This window comes from Ooceraea biroi, chromosome 10 (assembly GCF_003672135.1).
Source record: "Ooceraea biroi isolate clonal line C1 chromosome 10, Obir_v5.4, whole genome shotgun sequence".
In the NCBI taxonomy this organism is placed as follows: domain Eukaryota; kingdom Metazoa; phylum Arthropoda; class Insecta; order Hymenoptera; family Formicidae; genus Ooceraea; species Ooceraea biroi.
Genome location: NC_039515.1, coordinates 1,356,086 through 1,371,561, shown reverse-complemented (window position 1 = coordinate 1,371,561; position 15,476 = coordinate 1,356,086). Strand labels below are relative to the sequence as shown.

General features: G+C 33.3%; 1 protein-coding gene across 5 annotated transcripts; it reads right to left on the bottom strand.

The window, feature by feature from the left end:
• Positions 1-342: 342 nt before the first annotated feature.
• On the bottom strand, positions 343-6,563 carry LOC113562768. 5 transcript variants are annotated; one of them, XR_003407165.1, is made up of 5 exons: positions 5,572-6,563; positions 4,020-5,421; positions 3,067-3,212; positions 1,994-2,123; positions 343-1,028 (listed from the first exon to the last, which is right to left on the bottom strand). XR_003407165.1 is itself a non-coding variant. In XM_026973171.1 (4 exons), the coding sequence occupies exons 1-4, from the start codon at positions 5,713-5,715 to the stop codon at positions 4,613-4,615; spliced, it is 774 nt and encodes a 257-aa protein (XP_026828972.1). In that variant the 5' UTR covers positions 5,716-6,563; the 3' UTR covers positions 3,343-4,612. The 5 variants fall into 5 exon arrangements, 1 of the variants encoding a protein (XP_026828972.1); XR_003407166.1 differs by having other exon boundaries at positions 343-2,123; positions 4,020-4,110; positions 4,256-5,421; XR_003407163.1 differs by lacking the exons at positions 343-1,028; positions 1,994-2,123 and having other exon boundaries at positions 2,629-3,212; positions 4,020-5,004; positions 5,097-5,214; positions 5,302-5,421.
• Positions 6,564-15,476: the final 8,913 nt, after the last annotated feature.

Sequence of the window (15,476 nt, the reverse complement as noted above, 5' to 3'; positions counted from 1 at the left end):
ACTGTCCATTGCGTCGCGCGGCTAGCCGTTTGTTACGGTATTCATGCCTACTTCCCTCGCTGCCAATCGCGTCCACTAAATTAACGAACTTTATTTACTTAATTACTCGTGGTTGTTTGCAAAATGGTACAGGACTTTTTAATTCAGTTTTCAGCACGAGATCTACCTGTACACTGAGACAAATTTTTCATCGGATAAACCGATTAAATAGTTTTCCGATTGTTAATTTTGTTTTCCGATTACCTTCATCGGATATGTCCGATCATTTTCCTTTGTCTTTTATGCACTTTAATCGGATATATCCGTTTGTTACTATGTAATCGGTTTATCCGATGAAAATTTTTCTCAGTGTAGGCGAGAGATTTTTCGCCTTATGTCAGATACCCTGTATATATAACATATTATATATCATAGTGAACATTTGTGATTGCTCAAATTATTAACTCAATTCTAAAATATATTAATATCTTATTTCAATCAATTACAATATAGAATAACCAAATTTAATAATGAGTACTTAATAAAATATAATAAAATATTAGATATTTGCAAAAGTTCGTCATTTTTTCCTCTTGGATCTTTCCCATTGCTTTTAAATGACAGGATACTGCATTAACTTGGAGTTAATGACTCGGCAAGCCCTTTTAATGTTTGGAACGAGTTTTTGTTGAGCTATACTCACTATTCGTGACTGTACTTGTATTGTGAGCGAACTTTTGCAACCTCCTATAATTAGCAAATAATTCCATAAAGCAGAAAAATTATTATAAAAGTGACACTGTCAAATACAATGAAATAATACGGTGCTCAAAATAGATGTGTAATAACTACACATATTTATGACGTACATCATACAACACATATAACTATATTCTCAGACAATTTCCGTAACTTATCTTTGTTAAAATAATAATTTTTACATAAATAAGCGTTACTCTTGATGACTACATCTTCTTCATTATTTCATTTCAGGTTCATGAATGCATAGTATTTAAAACAGTAAAATATGATATAGCCGTGGTCAAAATCTGAAACGAGAAGCTTCCTCTGTATCGACAGTAATCATTAAAAGTTATCAGGAAGTGCCTCCAACTGCTAAATATATCCATTACAGTTATTACTTATGTTAATATACAGGATCTGTCGAAAATAATGCAACCGAAAATGAAGTAATTTCTAGTGGGAAAAACTGTGTGGAGGGAGAAAGCATAAAATATTTTTATATGAGACTTTCCAAACAATTAGGTATGAAAATTCGTGGAGTGCACATATACTTGACTATCATGTTTCAATTCAAAGGTACACACATTACTATTTCTGTCCATGTTTGTAAATATTAATCTAGACAATTGTTTGTCTATGGTATCTATACTAGTGATTTAATCGATGAGTATTTATGAACCGACAGACATATCCATATGACACGATATACAGCGCATATGATCTTTTCATTGAAAACTTATGGACGTATTAAAAAAAGAGTTTATAGTAAATACACATCACAATCATCTTTAATTAAAAAATTATATAATAGAAGTGGAAGTGTTCGTATAGAAGTAACAATTCTGAATACGTTAGTATTAGTTTACAATTCTTTTGAAATTGACGACGATCACCGATTTGTAGATAGCAATGATTCCAGTAGTTCGTGAATAAATAAAATAAATAGCCTCTCAAAAGTTTTGCGTTACTATTTCTTGTATTAAACTACAAAATTGTTAATGTTTGTATAGATACATGGACAAAAATATGGTATAACGTTTACCTGAATCATTATAACTTCAAACTTCAAATCAAATTTTCTTGGAAAGCCAAAATAATTTTATTTTATATTTTATATTTTAGACTTTTTTGTACAAGGAGTTTCCTCCTTCTGATCATGTACTATGATTTTCAGCATGTCCTATATATTAACAAAAGTAATAATGTCAATGGCTGTATTTACTGTCTGAAAACATTTGCAATGTACACTTTCGTGTACGCAATATTTTACCGTAGAAAATCCTTCCATAGAAAAAACAAACAGACCACCTAACACTAGCATATGAGCCTTTATAGATGTTTGCATAAATAAGAACAATTTTTGGATCGGTACTGGCGCTACGTACCAAAGAGTATCATATCTAAAATTTAAACAAACAGTGTATTAATATTTCTAATAAAAATCAAATTTTGTGTTTGATGCATATAAAATAATAATGAAAAAATATATGTGCAGTTCATAGATATATGCATGATACACATTATTAGACCACATTATTTGCATTACATATTTATGTAAATTAATAAATAATACAAATGACAAATATTACACAGGGTGTCACACGTAAAGTCCAATCGCTCTGCTGCAGGTAGATCTCGTTAAGGTGAACTAAAAAGTCTTATACCATTTTGCAATTAACCATATAAATTTCGAGTAATTAAGTAAAGAAAGTTCGCTAATTCAGCGGACGCGATTGGCAGCGAGGGAAGTAGGCATGAATGAAACGGCTAGTCGCGCGCGCGACTCGATAACAGTGAGTATTGTATTACAGCGGCGAGATGACACGTGGACAACACTTTCTCGGCAACACGAGCACATGACTGAGACGCTGAGAAATCATTGTCCAAGCGTCGTCTCGCCTGCCGCTGTAATCCGATACTCGCTGTTATCGCGTCTTGCGCGCGCGACTAGCCGTTTCTTATACATCATAAAAAGTCGTCTCGCCTGCCGCTGTAATCCGATACTCGCTGGTATCGCGTCGCGCGCGCGACTAGCCGTGTCATTCACGCCTACCTACTTCCCTCGCTGCCAATCGCGTTCGCTGAATTAGCGAACTTTCTTTACTTAATTACTCGAAATTTATGTGGTTAATTGCAAAATGGTATAGACTTTTTAATTCACCTTAATGAGATCTACTTGCAGCAGAGGGATTGGACATTTTACGTGAGACACCCTGTATATTATTATTTATATTTGCACGAATAAGTATTAGTGTAAAAACGAATTAGAAACAAATTATCTGATATACTATTTATATCATAAAATATACGGAATTAGTTATTATTACTATTAGTATTACTTACGTAGATTTTAATATCAATATACTGTGTTCAGAATATGATTGTACAAGAAAACTTGTAATAAACATATACATGAAACAAGTATACAAAAGCACACAGCACACTAAAGTATTATGCAAATCATTGGTGTCTGTTATAGCATTGTAGAGCTAGAAAAAAATTTGTATTGTATATAATTTTAATGTGTATAAATGTACATATTGTATACGTACAATAATTAAATTACACAAAAAAACATCAAAAAAGTACAAGATCCTAGATATATGTATATTGTTTTAGGAAATAAAAAATACATGCTAGAACCACGAAAGAAACAGCAACTTTACAATTCTTAACAGTCATGGGCGTCCGAAGGGGAGGGCAAGACCGGACATTTGCCCCCTCCCCCCCCTGGAATCAGCAAACAATTAAACATTTGTTCTTTCTTGAAATGAAGAAAAAAGATGCCAGATTGCAAACGTAACGCAAGCTTACAGCATCTACTTTGTCGCGGTGAGAAAGCTTTTACTTTTACCAACAGTTGTATACATTTTAAATTATAAGTATTTTAATTCTGTAAGTAACATTTGAATCATGCCCTCCCCCTGAAAAAAATCCTGCGGGCGTCCATGTCAACAGTAATAAGTTTTGTATTATATTACTAATATTTTATCACAGTGTATAAGTTGGTATGAGTAATAATAATTGGCATAGTCTAGAAGGACTAAAGCATAAAGTTATTTAGTTTTTCATTCACACAATTATTCACACAAAGGTGAATATTATTAATAAGCGTAGCAGTGGATTTTTCGATTCAATTCTTTTTATACCGTGTGTATCTAATTTTTAATATATTTTACTACAAATCACATTCTTACATAAAAGTTTCCATGATTGTCCGCAATTCTAATCCAAAGCAAATTAAAACAAATGTGAAGTATGTAAAAGATTTTATTATATTAAAAAGTATTACTTACGCGAAGTAGAAGGCAACTTAAACACAGTATGCAAATTACAACTAATGGAAAATACCACAAATTGACCGCATGCATGAAGTCTTTCATTAACCTGTAATGTAACAAAATATATAGTTAGTAACATTACGTCTAATTATTTTCAAAACTATAAATTCCTGACTGCAAATGCAGACAAAGGTGAATGTTAACAATTAATACGATGAATAAGAAAAATATTAACTTGTATGAAAACTAACTTCAAAGTTCTGCGGTGAAGGTAAACAGAAAAAGAAATGCTTCGATGTATAAATTGTATCTCTTGAGTAACAGGAATTTGCAGCGTGTGGGCAATCGCCGTATTTTGTATTATACAACTGAAAGCGATTTATATGAATCGACCGTAGCATCATTGTTAATAAAGATATTATATACACTTCTTCTTAGTCCTATTGCTCTTTGTCAGAGCGTGGTGATTCCTCTTCTATACTCGCGATGTGCAGATTATACACGAGCATAGAGGACCTATATTTTTAGGCGGATTCCGAACCGCCAGAAGTTCTCGAAAGCACTTCTATTTTTGAGGAATGCTCATGGCAAAGTACCTCGGTGGTTTGCTATTGCCTTCCGAGGGAGGACCGTCCGTAAAAATCCATCATGGTATGGCGGAATTTGAACTCGAGTCTTTTGAGTAGCGATCTCTGCACTAACCAACTACGCCACGGCGTCCTCATTATGTAAACTACCCTTGCAATTTTATGTGTTGCGCAGCTGTGTCTCACAATCAAAACGCAACATGTTGCAACTACCAGTATCGAGTAAAAGCCAATTGTCGTTCCTAGTACCTCATGCATAACATACAAAAAGAAATATTCCTCTTTATCAAGAAACAATTCATAATCAACTTCAATTATACGTGGTCGGGATGTATTCAACGGTATAATAGCATCAAGAATGACAGGTTTACATTCAATAGCCATAAGCGCGGATGCACATGTAGGAACAATCACTAGAGAGTAGAAAAAACACATCAATTGAAATTAAAATGCAGCTCTAGTTAATATGATACAAAAATTATAGTTTTATTTTTTATTCACTTACTAATCGCAAATAATGCGAAAATATAAGATAGGAAGAGATATTCTTCAAATATTTTAATTGTGTCACTATTTTCAAACATTTTCCAATCTAATTGCATATGTTTCAACGCTTGCTTTATCTTTTCTCAAACATATATACATAATACAGCAGGATTAGAACTTTTGAAAATTTTATATAACACACAAAAAACGCAAATAATACTCACAAATTCAGAATTGCAATAGAAAGAACAGTAACACAAAACAAAACAAGAAGTTACACAAATATAAGTAAATTTTTTTAAGATACAGTCCATGTTACATGTTGTCGTAAAAAAGGCCGCAAACTACAAACAATACAAAGACAGAAACAATATAAAGAGATAAACAATAATCTAATAATAATATATTTATATTGTTTTATTGTAATAAGATGTTTAATAAACATTATGAAATGTATATAATACTAAACATAATATGCATAAAAATTTAGTCACCTTTGAAAATATAATGCAGCAATATGCACTGAAAAAGAAAACTGCTTGCATTCGCCAGATAAATGGTTTCTGATACGGCCAGAATCCCATAATCATAAACATAATTCGATGAATCTTATAACAGCGTTCACCTACAAATACCATTCTGCGCGACGAACGGAGACGCTTTGTGAGAAAAATGGTTGACAAATGTTCCGGCAAATATACTAAAGGTTTTCTTTTTTATCAAACTTCTAGTGTCTCTTTACTATTATTAAGACGAGACAAGAGAAAGAATAATTTTATACTTTGCTATCATTTTCCTTTATTATACAATGAAAAATAGATGTTACTGTAGATGCACCGAACAATGTGGAAGTACCGATATTTGCTATACTTAAAACACATTTCACGAAATAAGTAAATTGAGCGTAATAACGAAAATATATAGACATATTTCGCTCTCCAATTATGTAAACGCCAGCGCTATAGGCAGCTATACCTTCTCGATGCCTCAGGACTTAGTAGATCTTGTGCGACTGATGCGTGCACGTCGATGTGAAATAGCATGCAGCATGTGCACGTGTTCCTGACTGTATCTCTTATTCATTACTTATCTGTCATTCATCTACTTGTTGTTTAACTCAGGTAAAAAGTTTATTCTTGTAGTACGTCTAATCATGTAATATAGGCATGCTGATATTTATCAGTATTACATCTTTGATTGGGCGCGCAAATAAATATATACATATATATTTAAAAGACAATATCTTTTGTTTGATGCCATATTTTAAATTACAAATTACTTCTAAATTACGCATTGCAATATTGTATCAATGACTTATGGGAGAGGAAAATGTGTTTCACTAACTAATGTCTATACTAAAATTCAAAAATAATTGACAAATTTAAAAAAATGCAAATTCGTAGTTTAAGTTTGATGCAAAATAGATCAATTACAGCACGTATTATTATATTTCGTCGCATCTATTGCAACAATTAAAAAATATATTATCATTCCCAGGCAGCACATGTTAGCCTAATATATGTTTCTTAGACGTATCTAATGTCCAAGAAGCATAAAGTACCATTTGAGAAACGGTTTAAATAGAAACCGTTTCTAGACCTAAATTTCAAAAACGTATTTTTCACATTTCCACAGAAACGAAAAATTAATTTTATTAAATTGATTCGAAATTATATAATTAATATAGAAAGAATAATAATTTCTTAAGTTCTTCTTAATTTGTGAGTATTAATTATTTCTTTTTAATTTGTGAATATTAATTAGTTTACATCGTTTCAATGTACTCGATTATGGAACAAGAGACAAAAATCAACACAAGTGTGTGTGTGTGCGCTTAAGTATACATAATTTTACACTTTTGAAATGCAGAGATTAATTTCAATAATTAATTATATGAATTTTATCTTGGCAAATTTCAAAAAGTGTTGGATATATGGAGATTTTGTTTGTTATAATTACGTAAAAGCTATTTAAACAATTTTTTCATTAAAAATGATTTATGTATCATGTATGTACGTCCTTTTATGTAATTATTATATGTCATGTCCATTTATGTGATGTGATGATTTTTTTGTAAGTGAAACAAAAAAAGTTGTACCTATTTTATTTTTAAATTTATGTTTTTATTTATACATTTACATTTCGCGGAAAAATAACATAATTATTGCGCGCGCCGGCATCGAGCGCGCGTTCACATGATCAGTAGACAAGAGATAGAAAAGGCTATATATTGTTTTCTTCTACGCTAAACATTCGAACGTCGAAGCATCGGCCTGTTGATTGTCGAGCGCAGTGAAACGCACATGTTTGTACACGTTCGTGTATTATGTAGTCGGATTTTCTTTTGTGTGTGCCTAGGCTATCTTGCGAGTATCGACGCTTTGGTTAATTGAATTATTAACCTTATTTTCCATTATTGCCTTGAACGGAAAGCTGTTCTGTTCCGCAAAAAGAAGAAGAGTTAGGCTCGGGCTTGATTTCATCATCATCTCTCTCTCTCTCTCTCTCTCTCTCTCTCTACAGAAGGTGGGAAAAGCCAGTTTATTAAGGTAAGCATTGTGTACTGATTTATTAATATATCCTAATTACATGATTGAGAATTTATTACCTAATTAAGAAATTTATTTATTAAAACAAGTTATCTCGACATGAATATTCTTAACCTATAAATATTGTTACGTGTTCGGGCAGACTTCGGACATAACAATATCATATGATATTGTAAAGAAAGCAAGACAAATTAAATAAAGCAGATAAATTGTTTCAATAAATAAAATTCTTAATAGATAATAAATATGCCCTATATCAAAATATAAGACGTGTACACCTTCGTCAAAAACAATTTCTTCTCCATTATGTTTATTTCCAAGACGTTCATCTCCAAGACGTTCACCTTGTAATATTGTACTAAGTTCGAAAAGTTCCTCATCAAGAGGAACTGAGTCTTCACAGCGCTTACATGACATTCCATTAAATACTTCACTTAGGCACTCATCAGGTACGGTTTTGACAGGATGTTTTTATATTTACAAAATCATAATAGCACCGATTAGCATCGATTGCGAACAAACTAAGTTAGATTTTGTTATTTTTTCAATACTTTTATTTGTCTAAACGTTACATGTTCTTTTCAGATTTGTTTCGTGTTATTATTACAAAATTAGGAGCATTAGAAAACTCAATGAAATACTTCTTCCAATGGTGAAGCAACTTATAGTACACTTCCGACTATCGAAAGTATCTCATATGGAAGGTGTTCCCAAACTTCCAGTTGACAGTGATGAAAATTTGGAAGAATTCGAAAGGTTTTTGAATACTAATACAAATTTTGAGTACATGGTAATTGTTATTTCTGTTGTCCTCTTTATTTGATCTATTCATCAGTGTCAAATAGTGTTAAAGTTAAACTTTATGTTTCGAACACTGAAATTCTAACACTATTAGGAATGTGATTTAGTTTTGAGGGTTTTGCAACAGATGGCTGTAGTGTCAGTTTGTTCCAATAGCTGTTTCCGATAACTGTTGTTTCTTACAGTGTTGACATTATCCATGACATTTAGTAGCATTATAGCAATAGATGTAATAACAGTCGTGTTTATATCATCGTAAAAATGCAACTTCCGAAACAGCATTTTCGACATGCGTTGCTTTTGTTTTTTAATCAAAAGAAAACTGCGGCTGAGGGTTATAGAATTCTTGTGGAAACTTATGGTGATTCTGCCCCATCAATTAAGACGTGTGAATACTGGTTTAGACGCTTTAAAAGTGGTCATACTGATGTGAAGGACAAAGAACGCTCGGGACAACCAAGAAAGCTTGAAAATGCAGATTTGCAAGCATTATTGCACGAAAATCCAACACAATCCACTTCAGAACTTGCTAGAGCATTAAATGTTGATCGTACAACAGTTACCAAACATTTACATGAAATGGGAGAAATTCAGAAAGAAGGGAAATGGGTTCCACATCAATTATCGGAAAGTGCTATTGCGAACCGGTTGAACATTTGCATTTCGTTGATCGCCAGGCAAAAAAAGAAGAGTCTTTTGTCTCGGATTGTTACTGGGGATGAAAAGTGGATTTATTTTGATAATCCCAAACGCAGAAAATCATGGGTGGATCCAGGTCAACCATCAACATCCATTCCGAGACGCAATATTCACGGTTCAAAAGTAATGCTCTGTATTTGGTGGGATAGTGTACTATAAGTTGTTAAATCCGCATGAGACTGTCACGGCTGATCGTTATCGACACCAATTGTACAAGTTGAAGTAAGCATTGAACCAAAAACAACCACCAATTGCGAGTAAACGACGGAAAGTGATTCTTCTTCATGACAACGTTCGACCTCACGTTGCGTTATCAGTGAAACAAACACTATTAGAGCTTGAATGGGAAGTCTTACCGCACCCCGCGTATTCTCCGGACCAATGAGCAATCTCCATGCGATTATTATTTGTTCCGGTCGATGCAACACGCTTTAGAGGATACACACTTTCATAATTTCGAAGAAGTGCGAAAATTCGTCGACGAATGGATCAACTCAAAAGAAGAGTCATTTTATCGTCGTGGAATCCATCTCTTGCCAAAAAGATGGGAAAAAGTTATAGAAAACGAAGGAAAATATTTTTATTAAGATATTCATTCATTATCATATTTAAATACATGCGTTTTTGAGCAAAAAAAACCCTCAAAACTAAATCACACCCCTAATACAATTTGAAATTCTTTCTTTTGTATTGTGATTATCTTTTTTTATTGCTTTATGTTTTTCATATAAAACTAACACATTAATTATCATCGTTGTTTGATAGGTTAATACTTTAAGCATATCAGGTGGCACAACTGTTTCTCAGATCAGTAGAAGGACTCTGGAAAGAATAATTACAAATAATTATGCTTGAAATTTTAACGGCAGGAAGAACACCGAAGAAATCTTTCAAGATTCTTAAAATAAAAGACTTAGTCATAGGTTTGTCTTGTTTTTTTCTTCTTTTATAACAAATTTTATATAAATACTAATCATGATAGACAATACATACGATATTACATATGTTAATTTCTTATTGATGTTTACATATAAGTTTTGCGCTGAAAAATTATTTTCTGATTACATTTTCTTCCAAAAACTTCATTATTGTTGAATCATAATTTTACATGTTTATTGTTGTATCGTCTTAATTTTTAATATTGATCAACATTTATCACATTTCATATATGGCATTTGATCATATGTAAATTTATCTCTTTTTTTAGCTATTGTCAAGGCTATTGAACCAAATGCTGCAATATATGATGTAGAAAAGTCCATAAAAGATTGGCTCAAATTAGCACCTCTTCGTGTAACCTTAGCCGATTCCAGGGCATTGAAGACAAATTCAAGAAAAGTATAATTTCTCATCGTTTCAGTTTCGATATTAATGTTTATTTTGTATTTACATATTTCTATCCATTCCATTTCAAGAATTTGAGATTTATTATTTAGTAATTTGCAGGACAATTAGGAATATGTATTATCATAGTATTCTGCAATGTACTCGCACTCGCCACTGAAACGTGTTCTCATTGAAGCATTAAAATAAGTATATATCTCTTTACCACCTAATAATGTATCGCAAAGATGACCGATAATATAAAAGCACTGTTAGTTGTTTTGTTTATAATGTTATGCGTAATACAATTATGTAATTAAAAATTAAAACCAAAATCGATAAAACTTTTAGTTTAAAAACTTACATTTAAAACTTAAATTTAAAACTTAGTACATATATGTATACGCAATGTGCAATATTATATACTTTTACACATTTTTAGTTGGCGATGTTCCTGATACTTTGACGGTGGTAAAAAGATATAACAAAAATTATATACTTTAATACCATAAAATATCAGTAACAGTTTAGCATTTTATTTTATAATGTTTTATATTATGTATTAGTTTAATATTACATTAACATTTAGTTTATTTTGTAGCTTGTGTGTGTAATGCTTTTACAACTTTTATATGCGTTAATTAATTTTATTTTAACGTTGTTATTTACTCTTTAAACATTAAGTATCACATTTATTCTCATTTATAATACTAAAAACATCGTACTTTTAAGTTGTACCGACATTTTCCTTATAAAACATATACAAAAAAAACTTAAAGTTTTAGTACAAATGTACAATTCTAAATTGTGTTGTATTTCTAAAATATATTATTTATAATTATGTTCTGCAAATGTTATCAAAAACAGAATATGAAGTTCACATATATATACAGGGTGGTCCTGAAATTTTACATGTATATATATGTAAATATAAAAATATAACTTTTAATAAAAAGTGTAGTTGAATGTTTAATCTCTACATGCGCGCGTTCGGAGGGGAATCTCTTTGATCGCTCTTATTTTATCGTCATTGTGTGTGTGTGTGTGTGTGCGCGCGCGCGTGCGTGTGTGTGTAGAATGATTGTAAAGCGAAATCTCAAAGAAAGCGTCTTCTTTGATATAGTATATAAGGTATAATTTTCTATATTACCAATACCAATTTCAGAAATCGTTTAAAATACTTTTATATATCAAAGTTTTATTTATATGATAAAGCATAAAAAGATATACGTTCAGCTTTCCAAATGATTTTTGTACACTAAAAAACAAAGTGACAAATGTTGTTTCTTAATTTACCAAAGAAATTGTATATAAAGCATCATTGATAAATTTTCAAGCAATATTTGTCATTATTATTAATTGCACAAAGAGTATATTTAGAAAGCATAATATATCAGTATCTCAGAGGTAGACAGTGTTAAGTCACATTTTTTGCAAAAACAAAATTTTTATATTTTATGAATGAGGTTGTTAAGGAAATGTTAAGTTAATTCATAAAATATAAAAGTCTAGTTTTTTTACAAACATGTGACTTAACACTGATCTATCTTTGAGGCATTGATATATAGAATTGATATTTTTCTGACGGTTTCTGAAACGTTTATTTTCCTGAAAAAGAAAATTTTTTATCACTGATCTTTGTATGTACGAACAATTATTTGTAGGCAAATAAGCTTACGCACAATAATTACATCTACTTCGCTATTTCGTCATCATTTCATGATCACAAATACATAGCGTGTATAAACGAAAATTTTCTTTTGTATCAATAATAATCATTAAGAAGTAGTAAATGTTAATTATTAGATGCGACTTTACCGATTCAATTATTTTTGGCGATTTCAATGATCTTGATACATATTGTCAAGGACATCTGATTAATTTGCAAACAGATTTAGCCGTCGTGTTTTGTTTACTAAGAAGTTATTAAAATAAAGCCCACGGGACATGAACTACGAGCGTGAATCATGCTGTTCTACACATCCTATTGGAGTGAGTAGAACAGCATGATTCACTGCCTTGACAAATCGGCCTAAATCGGTGAAGTCGCCTAGTGAATTCCTTCGCGACGTCTGTATTACCGACGGAATGAATGAGTTTTTAAATAAATCTTTTCATTAATTGCACAGAATGAAAAATCCTTTTGCACGATATCAAGGACCTAATATTGTGCTCTGTTTCTCTTTTGAGCATGATTTCACATCCGCGGATATTCACAAATTTTCAAAGAAATGAATCTTTTTTATTACACGTCTAAATTCACTTCTAAGGCCCAATCCCACCAACGTCGGTTAATTTTAACCGTAGTTTAACTCACTCTTCGTCTCTTTCTAAGGCAGGTAGTTAGAAAGAGACGAAGAGTGAGTTAAACTACGGTTAAAATTAACCGACATTGGTGGGATTGGGCCTAAGGCTAGTAGTCATATACTACGTTTACACGAGCGCTACTTCTGTAGTAACTTACTCGAATTATAGTAACTTACGGGGGTTTTACCCGTTACACGCAGTGAATTATCGTAAGTTACTATAATTCGAGTAAGTTACTACAGAAGTAGCGCTCGTGTAAACATAGTAATAGTCGGATCTTATATTTAAGACTGTCTTAAGTATATCTTCAGATACTTCATAGCCAATGGAATGATCCACAGCATCTGCAGATAAACTTAAGACCGTCTTAAATATAAGATCCGATTATGAATACCGGCCTAAAAGCATCCTCGTATTCGTTTTATTGTGTTCCCAGTGTGGATGATAGTCATTTCGTACATACTACGTGCCAAATTTTTATTATTATACGACATTCGGCGATAAGTCCATAACCTAACAGTAAGTTTTGATTTTTTCCCCGTTTCGACCATAAAGTCTTGTTTTCCACACTTCATTATTGTGTGTACTTTCATCCTACAAAGGGATTTTTCACTCTGTGAATTCAATAAAAAAAATCCATTTCTTGAAAAATCAGTAATTCCGCCGGTAATACATTAAGGGGATCCTGGAGTCGTCTGTATTACCGACGTAGTAAATGAAATTTTTTAATGAAATCTTTTTATTGATTGCGCAGAATGAAAAATCCTCTTGCACGATGAAAGAAATCCGTTTGCACGATATCAAGGAACTAATCTTGTGCTCTGTTTTATCCTTTACCTCGATTTTTCACTGCATTTTTCACAATTCATATGCACGAAATTTTCCTGCACGCTAATCTGTTTTACTAGGCTTTTAAACTCATTTCTAAAAGTTTCATAATATTCCTTGATCTTGTCCTAAATGTAAGCTGGTCTTACTTTAGGCGTACAAACTGCAAAACAAAAATATTAAGCAAATATGTGTTTTGAGGTTATGTCACAAGCCGATAACAAAAACTGTAATTTTCTAACTTTCCTCGTTTTTAAGATAAAATCGACCAGCTTACAGTTCATTACTATGTGTACTTTAATAGTGGAGAAGGAATTATTATTCTGTGCAACTAATAAAAAGATTAGCGTGCAGGAAAATCACCGATTCCGCCGGTAATACAGACGACTCCAGGATCGCCTTGGGTATCAATAAGTGTCTTCAATTACTAAGTATATGCATTGAAGTTATTACTTATGTTACTATATATGGTGTGTCGAAAATCATACAATGGAAAAGAAGACACATTTACTGATTATTATCAATTGCTAATACATCCCATATAGGTCGTTCATTAAGTTCTGCGGTTTTTTTGCCCTAAATTGAAATATAAATCTATTGTACTTACACATTTATTCAATCTAGAATGTATTGTCCATCTTGATCGACCACCTTTTGCCAACGTTCTGGAAGGGACATAATGCCGCGTTTGTAGAAGTCGCGCGACTTCTGCGCGAAAAAGTCCTCCAAGTACATTTGGATATCGTCCACTGTATTAAAGCACTGCCCGTCGAGATTGTTTTGAAGTGACCGGAACAGGTGGTAATCCGACGGCGCAAGGTCTGGGGAGTACGGTGGGTGCTGCATGACTTCCCAGCCAAAGCACTTCAATTTCTTCTTGGTCACCAAAGCAGTGTGTGGTTTGGCGTTGTCGTGGTGGAAGACAACGCCCTTCCTTTTCGCCAATTCCGGCCGCTTCTCCGCTCCTGCCTGCTTCAATTTCTCTAACTGAGCGCAATACTTCTTGGCGTCGATTGTCTGACCGCGCGGAAGCAACTCGAAGTACAGGATGCCTCGCCAATCCCACCACACACTCAGCATCACTTTCTTCGGATGCAAATCCGCTTTGCCAATTGTGACGACTCACTCGGACCGCACCACGACCGCTTGCGTCGAATGTTGTTATATATCACCCATTTTTCGTCTCCCGTGACCACCCGTTGGAGAAAGGCCACCAGCGAGTTCCATTTCAGCAGGAATTCACAGATCATGACGCGGTCCAAAATGTTTTTTTTCAGTGAGCTCGTGAGGGACCCAAACATCTGCCTTTTTCGTCATCCCAAGCCGTTTTAATCGCTGCGCAACCGTTGTATGGGCGATGTCGAAGCGCTCCGCGATCTTCCGTGTCGTCAGGTGCCGGTCTACCTTGATTGCGGCCAAGATTTGGTCGTCGTCAGTGGTGGATGGACGACCGGAGCGAGCAGCATCGGAGAGGTTCACATCTCCAGAACGAAAGCGAGCAAACCAACGCTGACAAGTGTCAGCGCTTATGGCCGAGTCCCCGTACACGCCACATATCTCACGTTGTGCGTCCGTCGCTTTTACTCCTTTCCGGAAGAAAAACAGCAAAATGTGCCGAAAATGCACCTTTTGATCCTCCATTTTCAACGAATAGCGCGTACACACAACACGTCTAAACAAAACAAAGTCTCTGGCGAAATATCAAGTGGTGTCTAACCTGTCACGGAGTATGCGGCAATTCGCGGTTCAGGCAATGCATGCTATCTTTTTCAACGGACAAACGCTATCTATCGAGAAAACCGCAGAACTTAATGAACGACCTATATATAACATGTATTACCGTAGAAAATCCTTCGACGGACAAGGTAAAAATACCACCCATCACTACCTTA